The sequence below is a fragment of the Cucurbita pepo genome, chromosome LG07 (genome assembly GCF_002806865.2).
Source record: "Cucurbita pepo subsp. pepo cultivar mu-cu-16 chromosome LG07, ASM280686v2, whole genome shotgun sequence".
Taxonomy (NCBI): Eukaryota; Viridiplantae; Streptophyta; class Magnoliopsida; order Cucurbitales; family Cucurbitaceae; genus Cucurbita; species Cucurbita pepo.
This window is the reverse complement of record NC_036644.1, coordinates 6,586,885-6,599,826: the sequence shown is the minus strand read 5'-3', so window position 1 is coordinate 6,599,826 and position 12,942 is coordinate 6,586,885. Positions and strand designations below refer to the sequence as shown.

General features: G+C 42.1%; 1 protein-coding gene across 1 annotated transcript; it reads left to right on the top strand.

Annotated features, from left to right (window-relative positions):
* Window positions 1-8,423: 8,423 nt before the first annotated feature.
* On the top strand, window positions 8,424-12,720 carry LOC111798245 (putative clathrin assembly protein At5g57200). The gene is made up of 15 exons (XM_023681276.1): window positions 8,424-8,626; window positions 8,727-8,796; window positions 8,882-8,979; window positions 9,157-9,295; window positions 9,389-9,516; window positions 9,594-9,686; window positions 9,775-9,825; window positions 10,099-10,164; window positions 10,259-10,324; window positions 10,443-10,523; window positions 10,599-10,676; window positions 10,854-11,042; window positions 11,128-11,203; window positions 11,407-11,522; window positions 12,056-12,720. Exons 1-15 carry the CDS (start codon window positions 8,537-8,539, stop codon window positions 12,536-12,538), a joined length of 1,824 nt encoding a protein of 607 aa, XP_023537044.1. The 5' UTR covers window positions 8,424-8,536; the 3' UTR covers window positions 12,539-12,720.
* Window positions 12,721-12,942: the final 222 nt, after the last annotated feature.

Sequence of the window (12,942 nt, the reverse complement as noted above, 5' to 3'; positions counted from 1 at the left end):
TTACCCTCTACGTGTGTTGTATCAATTTTTACTCTAAACTTTCGATTTCATCAAATTTGACCATAGATTTGGTTAATTTTTGCTAATTCATTCACTAATTTTAACCCCATAAATTTAAGTTTTGATTACTGCATAGATTAACCATTAAATTATTTTGTGCCGAACTCACAAATATTCGGGGTGTTCATACTAACTATACTAATTCATAACCTTCGGGGTGTTCATACTAACTATACTAATTCATAACCTGACCTAGTTGAACTAGGTAACCAAAGCTATAAAAATGGGGTTGTGTTAGTTTTTTCTTTTTTCTTTTTTCTTTTTTTTTTTTTTTTTTTTTTTTTTTTTTTTTNTGGATTCAATTTTTTAAAAACCTAAAATTTGTGGGTTCGACAACTTTTTCGTTGGCAACCTGACCAAACTATCCAATCAGATCCATAAAAGTTGGGTTGGGTTAAACAATTTTAAGTTGGGTTAAATTTTTATGGTTTAAGATAAAAATTGATATAGTCATAAATTTAGAAATAAATTAAGAATTTAATTTCTCTATATTTATTTAACCGGAAGATATCTCTACCCACTTCTTTCCTCATTCACCGTTCAAACAGGGAATCTCTATCCTCTTTAGAACAGGTCTTTACAAGATAAAATATACATCTCTAGTCGGCCTTGCAAGAAAGTTTACGTCATGCATACCCTATACTCGTGATTCATTCATCTTTAAACTAAGTTGAAAATATAAACAGATTCTAAAGATTTCTGGTATAAGTATCTACTTTCAATCTAGATAAAAATTAGATTCTATTTTCTTTTACCTTTCATTTCTCTCAAACAAATTTATTATTGATGTCACATGAACGTCACGTGAGTTTCCTTATTTAAATTTTGGCAACGAGGAAGACTCACTAAAAACAAATTATTATTTTTTTTTAAAAGAATTTTAAAGTTTTTTTTTTAAATAAAAAAAGTGTGAAAAGAAAAGAAACTATATGTTATATAAATATCTTAAATATTTTCAATATTTTTCAATAAATTTTAAAATTATTAAAATTTCTTTTAATTTGACTTGGGTAAATAAAAGTAATTACTTTCTTTTAATAAAAATACAAAGATTTATTTAAAATATTGAAACTAATTTGGATATTAGAAAGTTAATATTTGATAAGTGTCCTTCATAATGAGGTGAGATCGAGAGTGTCATGTTCATTGATGTTCCCACGTTTTAAATAGGATACAAGCTATCAACTAAGGGAAAATATAAACTAATTAAATTATAAGATAAAATATTAATTAATTACGAATATCTAAAATATATTTCATAACTAATTATTATAATATAGATCGAAAGTTAGCAAATTGATAGTGGAGAGAAAGTTCCAAAAGCACTTTCATTTTCAATGGAAGATTTTGCATTTTGCAGCTTATCCTATTTTTGGCCTTTCTTTATCATATTGCCTCATCTAATTCACTGCCAAAACTATGGGCAAAAGCATGGCAATCCATTTTTGGGTTCCTACCTTTTGGTTTTATATTTTATATAACATCACCAAACTAGATCACATATCGATTGGAGAGAGGAACGAGTACCGGCGAGGATGCTAGGTTCGAAGGGAGGTGGACTGTGACATCCCACATCGGTTGGAGAGGAGAACGAAACAGTTTTATAAGGGTGTGGAAACCTGTCTCTAGCATATGCGTTTTAAAAACTTTGAGGGGAAGTCCGAAAGGAAAAGCCCAAAAAGGAAAGTATTGTAGGCTTGTGCTGTCACAAATGGTATCAGAGCTAGGCACTGGATCGTGTGTCAGCGAGGACACTAAGCCTCAAAGGGGGCGGATAAAGGGCAATGTACCAACGAGGATGCTGGGTGACACAATCGCACTTTCGAAGGCAGCGGACTAGCGATTGTGCGGCACTCACTTTCCAGCGACAAGTGAGTTAAGCCAATTTGTTCTTGCGTCGCCTACGGCCAAGCGACGTACGGTCGAGCCTCTAGCCTCGGTTTTAAAAGAAGGTTTTAGAAAACGAGGAGAGAGCGAGATTTTTGAAAGAGAGATTTTAGAAAGAGACGTTATATAAGCAAGCAAGAGAAAGATAACAACGGCTTAGCATATATAACCTTGGGTAGGGAGAAGTTGACGACTAGTCATATCCCCCTATAGTACATTCTGGGCCATTTTAGTTCTGGCAGGCCTAGACATGATTTTCTTGAGGTGTCATACGCTCTAGAATTACAAAGGGAAAAACACTAGAATGAAAAGACATGACAAGGGTTTGGCTTGTCATGGGCATGCGGCCATGGGCAACAGGCCCTGGACAGGCATGACCGTGACATCCTCCCCCACCTAATTGGTTGACGTCCCCGTCAACCGACTACTTTCATACCTTGCGATGTGGGTGGCGGCGGAGTTCAGATCTTCGGCGCGTTCCCAGCTTGTTTCCTCTGTAGGGAGATTCTTCCATTTGACAAGGAATTCACGAATCGTCCGTACAGGTCTTCCTATCTTCCTAACCCTGTCGGCTAGGATCTCTTCCACTTCCTTTGTCTCTTTTTGTTTCAGATCGATGCTCGGTCTTGTGGTTGTATTTCGATGGTCGTCGTCTGGATCAGGGTGATAGGGCTTCAAGTTGCTCACATGAATGACGGGGTGAATTTTCATCCATGCGGGGAGTGCAACTCGGTAGGAGGTAGCCCCAATCTTTTTAAGGACTTCAACCGGGCCTTCGTATTTACGAACTAATCTCTGGTCCTTTCGGCTACGAAATCTGATCTGTTCTGGTCTCAGCTTGATAAGGACTTGATCTCCTGCACGGAAATGAAGGGGGCGACGCTTCTTGTCCGCCCATTTCTTCATATGCTTGGAAGCCTTCTCTAAATATGCTCGGGCTATATCTGTCGTCTGCTTCCATTCTCTTGTAAAGTTGTGAGCTTGAGGGTTTTTTCCTGCATAAGGATGATCAATAATATGGGGTAAGGCCGGTTGTCGTCCACTTACAATTTCAAAGGGACTCTTCCCCGTAGACGAGCTTGTTTGACAATTGAAGCAAAATTGGGCGACATCTAACAATTGTATCCAGTTCTTTTGGCGAGCGTCGACGAAGTGACGTAAGTATTCTTCGAGCAAGCAGTTGAACCGTTCTGTCTGTCCATCGGTTTGAGGGTGATAACTCGAGGAGATGTTCAAGGTTGTTCCCAAGAAAGCGAATAACTCAGTCCAGAATGTCCCAATGAATCTGCCATCCCTATCACTGATGATGCTCGACGGAATGCCCCATAACTTTACAACGTGTTTGAAAAACAGTTGGGCTGTGAGTTCCGCCGAACATAATTTGGGAGTGGGGATGAACGTCGCATATTTTGAGAACCGGTCCACAATAACCAAGATGGCGTCATATTCCCCGACTTTTGGGAGGTGTGTTATGAAGTCCAGAGATACACTTTCCCAGGGTCGTGTTGGCACAGGTAGAGGTTCCAAGAGTCCAGAGACTTTGGCTTTCTCGACCTTATCCTGTTGGCAGATGAGGCACGTCTTGGTGTATTGCATGATGTCGTCTCGCATGTTCGGCCAGAAGTACCCCTTCTTTATTAGGGCGTATGTTCTTTGCCATCCCGGGTGTCCGGCCCATAAGGTGTCGTGACATTCTTGAATGAGCTTCTTCCTCAGTTCTCCCGTTCTTGGGACGTACAATCTGTTTCCTTTGGTTATCAGGAGGTCCCCCTCAACCCAAAACTGCCGTGTCTTTCCAGCCTTAGCTAGTTCGACAACGGCTTTGGCCGATGGGTCTTTGTGTAAATGTTCCTTGATGATGTCGCGCATCGATCCATCGATCTTACTTGAATGAATATGGGCTAACATGCACAGGGCCGCATGTTCGCCCTTCCGACTCAGCGCGTCGGCTGCTTGATTACTCTTTCCCGCTTTGTGTTCGAACTTGAAGTCGAATTCAGCCAACGACTCCTGCCACCGGGCTTGTTTTGCTGTTAATTTTGGTTGATCAAAGAAGTGGCAAGTGGCGCTGTTATCCGTCTTCACTACGAACTGCGATCCTAAGAGGTACTGTCTCCAGACTCGAAGGCAATGGACTACAGCCAGCATTTCTTTCTCGGAGACAGTGTATCTTCGTTCGGCATCGTTGAGCTTTCGACTTTCGTAAGCGATGGGGTGGCCTTCTTGAATAAGGACCCCACCGAGAGCAAAGTCGGAAGCATCGGTTTCCACTTCAAATGGCTTTGTGACGTCAACCAACCCGAGGACAGGACCCCTCGTCATGGTTGTTTTCAGATTTTCAAAGGCCATTTGACAATCATTCGACCACGACCAAGGGTGGTCTTTCTTCAACAGCTCTGTCAATGGGGCGGCTCGTCGTGAAAACCCTTCGACGAACCGCCTATAGTAGTTGGCTAGTCCTAAGAAGGACCTCAACTCAGATACGGAAGTAGGAACCTTCCATTCTTGGATAGCTTTTATCTTGTCGCTATCCATACTGATTTGTCCACATCTGACGACATGTCCAAGGAAGTGGATGCATGTTTGTGCGAATGCACATTTCTCCTTCTTCACATACAGCTGGTTCTGCCGGAGCTTGTCAAACACTAACTTCAAGTGCACTTTGTGTTCCTCGAGGGTTGTGCTGTAAACAACAATGTCGTCGAGGTATACTATGACGAACTGATCCAGGTATTCGTAGAAAACCTGGTTCATCAACGTGCAGAACGTAGCTGGGGCGTTTGTCAAGCCAAAGGGCATTACTAGGAATTCGAAGGCCCCATATCTTGTTACGCACGTCGTCTTGGGTTCGTCCCCTTCGGCAATACGTACTTGATAATATCCCGATCGTAAGTCCAATTTCGTGAAGTACTTGGCCCCGTGAAGTTGGTCGAACAAGTCAGATATTATCGGCAGAGGATATTTGTTGCGTACTGTCACCTTGTTTAAGGCTCTATAGTCTATGCACAGACGCAACGTCCCATCCTTCTTCTTCTGGAATAGTACGGGGGCTCCATAAGGGGCCTTTGCCGGGCGAATGAATCCCGCCTTCAGCAACTCGTCTAGTTGTTTCCTCAATTCGGCTAGCTCGGGTGGAGCCATCCGGTATGCATTCTTTGCGGGCGGCTTAACCCCGGGGAGGAGTTCGATTTCGTGGTCAATGCCTCGACGAGGTGGTAGTGTTTGTGGTAGACTCTCTGGCATTATGTCGGTATAGCTGTCTAATACATCCTTGATTTCCTCTGGGACAGTCTCTTCGGTGGTTGCCTCTTCTATCAGTGGTATGGCCATGAAGGTAGGTTCCTCTCGTGCGAGTCCCCTTTTCAGCTGTATGGCCGAGATCATCCGAAGATTACCTGGTTGCTTGATGCTTGCAGGTATTACTGTGGGGTTACGGTCGGTGATCACTAAGCATTTTGCCAATGGCATTGGGATGACTTTGTGTTCTAGGAGGAACTCCATCCCAAGTACCACATCGAAGTCGTCCATGCGAACCACGACAAGGTCTAGCTCTCCAGTCCAATCCCCTATTTTGAAGGGGACTCCTTTGGAAACTCCCACAATAGGCAAGGCCTCGGAGTTGACAGCTTTCATTTTCCCCGGGTCCTTTCCTATGGTGAGTCCCAATCTTCTGGCTTCTTGATCAGCAATGAAGTTGTGGGTTGCTCCAGAGTCTATCAGAGTGCTCTTGCTCAGTCGAGAGTTTATGGTGGCATCTACGAACATAAGCCCTTTCTCTATTATCTCCTTCGGTTCGACTTTCCGTTGGAGGGCTGACAAGAATTTGAGTGCGCCCATTCGGGGGTTGTCGTGATCTTCTTTCTTGTCTAGCAAAGTCTCGACCCTTGCCTCATTGCTCTCTTGGATGGACACTTGGAGTGCAGTGAGAGAGGCCCGATGAGGACAGTAGGATACCTTGTGGGGGCCTTTACATAGCATGCATTGCAAAGGCGTCGTCGGGTGGTTCTTTTGGTGGTAAGGCCCTCGAGATGTCCCCGCTTGATTGTTCTGAGGAGGTCTATCTGTCCATCCATTCGATCTGTTGGGGCTTCCATTTCGATGGCCTGGTGGTCGGTATGGTTTGCCCCCATTGTTTGGGGCTGGCGTCGCTCTTCTTTGGGATCCTGCTTCGTTCCCACAGTCCACGAGTCTCTCGGCGCAGGCCATTGCGGCAGCTAGGGTTTGGACCCTGTTCTCATGTATCTTTGTTTTGGCCCACGGTTGTAGACCATTTATAAAGAAGAACACCTTGTCCTTCTCTGCTGTACCCCTGATATCCAGCATCAGGGTTGAGAATTGTCTGACGTAGTCCCGTATGTTTCCAGTGTGTTTCAGGGCTACTATTTTCTCCATTGCTATGTGTCCTGCGTTTTCGGGGAGGAATTGTTCCCTCAACTCTCTCTTGAGGTCCTCCCATGAGTCAATGGTGCACAATCCATCCTCGATGTCTTGCACCTTCGTACGCCACCACAGTTTGGCGTCGTCTACGAGATACATCGCAGCTACAGTCACCTTCTTGTCGTCGGTACAAGCCGTTGTGGCTTTGAAGTACTGTTCGACGTCGAAGATGAAGTTCTCCAACTCTTTGGCGTCCCGATTCCCTTTGAAGGCTCTAGGGTCTGGGAACCTTAGTTTGTTGGATCCTGCACTAGTTTGTCCAGCCGTGACACCTTCCACGGCTTTCATGGTAACTTCAATTCGAGTGCTCATGGCGGACATCCTTTCTTGGAGGTCGTCGACTGTTGATCTGAATTCATCAGCCAATCCATTGAACAAACTCATCATTGTGTTTTGTAGTATGTCGAACTCTTCGCCACGTCCCTCTTTGTGTGCGACAGAGCTATCCGGACTATCAGACGGTTTTGGGCTGCTCGTAGGAGCAACTCTTTCTTCGAGCGAGGTCACTCGAAACAACAGTTCTGCGATTGGCAACCCGTCTAGGCGGTTGCCCATTGCGTCGACTTGGACGACTTTCTCACTCAGTTCGGTCACCCGTGTTTCCAGGAAACGGAGGGTGTCAGGGACTTCTTTGAGGAACAGCATTTCCTCCTCTATTAGCGTAAGCCGATCGGCTTGTGCTTTGGGTGTCGACTTTGTCGTCGACATGATTTCGGTCTGTATGACGTTACGGAGCTAACAAAGCTCTGATACCAGTTGACACAATCGCACTTTCGAAGGCAGCGGACTAGCGATTGTGCGGCACTCACTTTCCAGCGACAAGTGAGTTAAGCCAATTTGTTCTTGCGTCGCCTACGGCCAAGCGACGTACGGTCGAGCCTCTAGCCTCGGTTTTAAAAGAAGGTTTTAGAAAACGAGGAGAGAGCGAGATTTTTGAAAGAGAGATTTTAGAAAGAGACGTTATATAAGCAAGCAAGAGAAAGATAACAACGGCTTAGCATATATAACCTTGGGTAGGGAGAAGTTGACGACTAGTCATATCCCCCTATAGTACATTCTGGGCCATTTTAGTTCTGGCAGGCCTAGACATGATTTTCTTGAGGTGTCATACGCTCTAGAATTACAAAGGAAAAACACTAGAATGAAAAGACATGACAAGGGTTTGGCTTGTCATGGGCATGCGGCCATGGGCAACAGGCCCTGGACAGGCATGACCGTGACACTGGGCTCGAAAGAGGTGGATTGTGAGATCCCACATCGGTTGGAGAGAGCTTTATAAAGGTGTGGAAACCTGTCTCTAGCAAACATGCTTCTTAAAAGCCTCGAGAAGGAAATCCAAAAGGGAAGCAACTGCCCCTCTAGCAAATTATAAGACAATATTTGCTAGTGGTGGACATGGACTGTTACAATAGTTGACCACCAATAGGGACGACTCCCATTGACTTCTTGGCCCGTGCAATCCTAGTTAATACATTCCATTTGACTGTATTGTTACGTGAAAGAAAGGCAAATCAATTTTTTCGTGCTAGCAATAACAATAACGAAGTTTGCACCATACGTGTGAGCTTAGTATATACAACTTCTTTTAACCCATGTAACGTTTACGTAACAAAAATGAATGTCACCCACCTTTAAATCTGTGGGCCTAGTGTTGCACTCTTTTATTTTGTACGATAACGGACCAAACAAGATGAATGGTGTCAGTTATAGGAACAAAAAAAAAAAAAAAAAAAAAATAAAAAANTTTGTATTCAATTAGTGCCACGTAGTCTTCAGCGCCACGTGTAAGATGCATTCCAGCCAATCAGAACGGGGGGATCCAATTCCATGCTCACAATGACGAAATTAACCTTGTATTCCCGCCACCCAAACCGGAAATCTCAAGGGCTTTATTGTAAAAACAGAACACGACACATCAAAATTAAAATATTAAAAAAAAAAAGAAAAAAACCGGTAACTGAAACCCGCCATTTTTCCCGACCTTTAACGAAAATTCATTTTCAATATTTTTTTTTTTTTTTTTTTTTTTTTTNTTTTCGTCGATCGCTCGTTTTGGTTTGTTATAGAGAACCAATGACGGAGGAGAGAAGATGATCGCCATTTCCTTTCTCTCTCTATCTCTCTGATCAATCATCAACGGATTCTGGCTTCCATGGGCACATTTCAGAGCTTCCGCAAAGCTTATGGCGCTCTCAAGGACTCCACCAAGGTCGGCCTCGCCAAGGTCAATAGCGAATTCAAGGTTAATCCTCCAAATCTGTTTCTAATTGAATCAATGAATCAAATGAATGATTTCTCTTCACATGTTCAATAATTGATCTGATTTTCTGTTTTGGCTTAAGGATTTGGATATCGCCATTGTTAAGGCTACCAATCATGTTGAATGTCCGCCTAAAGAACGTCATGTTCGAAGTCAGTTTTCTTTCTTCGAATCTTTGATGTTTAGGTTGTGAAATTCGTGGTTAGGATTTGCTTATTTTTGTTCTCTTATTGGTAGAAATCTTTACGGCGACGTCCGTTGTGAGGCCTCGGGCGGATGTGGCGTATTGCATTCATGCATTGGCGAAGAGATTGTCGAAGACGCGGAACTGGATCGTAAATTCTCTATCTATCATTTTCGTTTCGATTTTATTTTCTCGTTTGTTCGTTGTATGTTCCGTTTTTCTAGGGTTGCGTTTGGAACTTTTGTAATGAGGGAGATAGGGCATTAGAGATCGAATTAGAAACTCGAATCCACCGAAATTTAGGGCGTTACTCTGTTGTTTCTGATAGGTTGCCTTGAAGACGTTGATAGTTGTACATAGGACATTGAGAGAGGGTGATCCAACTTTCAGGGAAGAACTTCTCAACTATTCACAAAAAGGACACGTTCTCCAAATATCAAATTTTAAGGATGATTCAAGTCCTCTTGGTAGAATGCTCCTCTTCAATTTCTATGAATTTACCAAGTATGCTGATGAGGTGTTCTTCCATAATTTTTACTTTAAATTGTTGCATTATGAAGCTTGGGATTGTTCTGCATGGGTAAGGACCTATGCCCTTTTTCTAGAAGAGCGACTTGAATGTTACAGAGTCTTGAAGTACGATATTGAATCGGAACGTCTAACAAAAACATCGCCAGGATCGACGAAGGTTAGCAATGTCGAAAATTAAAATCTTGTGTCGAAATTGGTCATTCCTTCATAATCATGAAATCCCTTCTTTAACAGGTACATAGTAGGACACGCTTGCTGAACTCTGATGAGCTACTGGACCAGCTACCCGCATTGCAGCAGGTTCTCTACCGCCTTATGGGATGTCAGGTAATAGCTGAATAGGGGTCTCCTTTGTATACTTAGAAGATGGCTATTATATTAACAATGTGGATTGTGGGGCTCTTTTATTTTGCAGCCAGAAGGAGCAGCGTATAGTAATTATCTTATCCAGTACGCCCTGGCTCTCGTAAGTTGCTGCGTTTCGGACCCAATATATGGGATTAGTTCATGATTTGGTTGCTTACTTCTAACCATAAAGCTTAATTAGTTACTCATTCATGCTTAATCTCATATCATGAAAACATATGAGAAGGTAACCTTCGTTCTTAACCCTTTTCCAAGAAAGTGATCAAGAAGCATATCAACTGTTTTACTTTTGGGCCTCCTTTTGCAATTGTATATCTTCGTGAATATGTTACTCATTCTGTAATGTTCTTGCTCTGAATTTTATGTTATGAAGGTACTCAAAGAGAGCTTTAAAATCTATTGTGCAATAAATGATGGAATAATAAACCTTGTGGACATGGTAGGAATCCTGCTCCAATTTACCACTAGCTTTTTACTAAAGCACTGGTGCTATTTTATTATTCATTATAACACTTAAGTTTGTCTTCTTACAGTTCTTTGGCATGCCAAGGCATGATGCAGTTAAAGCTCTCAATATATACAAAAGAGCCAGCCACCAGGTATTTTGACTGTCTGTTTTGGTTCTGCGTATGAAAATATGGAGTATTGAACAGATAAAATATCGCAGTTGAAATATAGTACAATAAAGTTAACTCTTTCAAGTTTTCTTGTTCATAGGCTGAAAATCTTGCGGATTTTTATGAATATTGTAAGGGATTGGAACTTGCTAGAACTTTTCAGTTTCCCATATTGAAACAGGTTCCAGTTTCTTCCTTTCTCTAGATCCAAATCTTAGAAAAGCTTCTTACAATATTCATTTTATGCAATCAACAGCCGCCTCCATCATTTCTTGCAACAATGGAAGAATACATAAGAGAAGCACCCCAGACAGCTTCTGTTAATAAGAGACTGGTGAGATAAACTTTCCAATTCCCAAAAGTTTTTATCTCGACTTTGTGGATATAACATGTGTATATATCTATATGAACACTAAAGAACCTCTCTACATGATCAGATTCTGGTGAATGAGTGTGCTATATAAAAGCTTTAGCTCTATGTTCTTCATTGGATTTGTCATTTTTGAGACAGGAATACCGAGTGGCAGAGGAGATGACTGAGAAACCGGAAGAGCCTGAGGAACCTGCTGAAATTGAAAAGGAGGTTGAAAATGTTGACAACAAACCTCTTGAGGAAACAGAGGAAGAACCCCAACAGAAAGAAGAGAGCGTCCCTGAACCTCCACCTCTAATAGCAACTGAGGATACAAGTGATTTTCTGGTAAGATTTTTCAAGTGAAGCATTTTCTTGCAGGCTGAAGCTGAACTGTCTCTCCTGTTACATTGAGTGATAACTTCCCACGCAGGGTCTTAAGGAAATAAATCCTAGGATTGCAGAAATTGAGCATAACAATGCTTTAGCCCTTGCTATAGTTTCAAATGGTACGTCTGGCCGCCATTTGATTTAGAAATTTCTTGCTTATTTTTCGAGTCGTCTATAAGCGCCACGCGCCTCCCCGTGGCACATATTATGTGTGTTTGCATAAATCATATTGGCTTACCAAATGAGTCTACAGCTAAGAACTCAAATAATAAATCATATTGGCTTACCGTCCATTTATCTCCTGAAGTTGTTAATTATGCAGGGAATGATCCGTCTTCTGCAAATCGTGCTTTGAGTGACTTTGGCGGTAGTGGTTGGGAGCTATCCCTTGTTACCACACCAACCAATAATGCTGGTTCAACGGTCGGAAGCAAACTGGTTTTTATCCTTCCCTTCACTTTTCTGATTCATTATTTCTCCTTCAATATTGGAATGCAAGATTCTACACTCTTCTTATCAAAGCTGTGACTAGTATGAAATTCAGCTGTTTGTTGCTTCCCTTGTTTTGGTTGGAACATCTGACATTAAAAAATACATATAGATTCTTATGTTTTTGGTTGAATAGCTGGTGATATCTTCGGTTGAGGATTGTACCGATTGTTGGGAGAGGAGAGTCCCACATTGGCTAATTTAAGGAATGATCATGAATTTATAAGTAAGGAATACATCTCTATTGGAATGAGGCCTTTTGGGGAACCCCAAAGCAAAGCCACGAGAGCTTATACTCAAAATGGACAATATTATATCATTGTTGAGGGTTGTGATTCCTAACATCTTCGAGTCCTTTTATGAATACGCTTACGTAGAATTATATTATCTTAGCTTGATTAGCAACGAATTAGCTGCATGGTAAGGTTTATTGAGTTAAAAGTTTCATGTAATGAGGTAGATAAGTTTGTGTTCTGGATCAGGCGGGCGGGTTCGACAAGCTACTGCTCGATAGCTTGTACGAAGATGAACATGCCAGAAGAAATATTCAGCTGCAAAATGCAGGATATGGAACATACGGTGAAATGTATGTGCAGAATCCATTCCAACAGCAGCACGACCCATTTGCGATGTCGAGCGGTATAGCGCCTCCTTCGAACGTGCAATTAGCAATGATGGCTCAGCAGCAGCAAATGCTTTACCAGCAGCAACAACAGCAGCAGCATCATCAAGCGTTACAAACAAACGCGTTCCCTCAGCAACAACAGTTGCATTTAGATGAGTCTATGATGATGGTACCTTATCAACAACAGTTGCCTCAGAGCAAGTACCCTCAACAGCAACAAATGCAGCAACAACATCACCAACAAATGCAACAATTTGGTCAGTCTAATCCTTTTGGAGACCCTTTTGTTCCCTTTCCTCAGAATTCTGTGCCGCCGGGGGGAAATCATAATCTAATCTAGATTTTTCATTTTTCTTTTTTTTGTACCTTTTTCATTTCGCTTCAAGTTCTTCTGTAATCTTTTTTTCTTCCTTTTTATAATTTTTCATAGGGAAATTATGAGTTCTCAGTGTGAAGTTGATAAGTTTATTATGTGTAACTAATTATTAAATAATGGAAGCTGTAATCTGATTTTTGGGAATATGAGTACAAGCATCTGGTTTTAAGTAAGGAATGTGTATATCGATATATTTTGCTAACCTGAAATGGCAAATGGCTGGAGAGAGGAAAGGTTCTTTTTTTTAGGGTACCCTTGAGTACAGATCTAGTGGAGACAGGGTGGGGCCTGTAGCTCAAAGGATTAGAGCACGAGCACATGGCTACTAACCACGATGTCCGGGGTTTGAATCCCTCCTCGTCCACAAC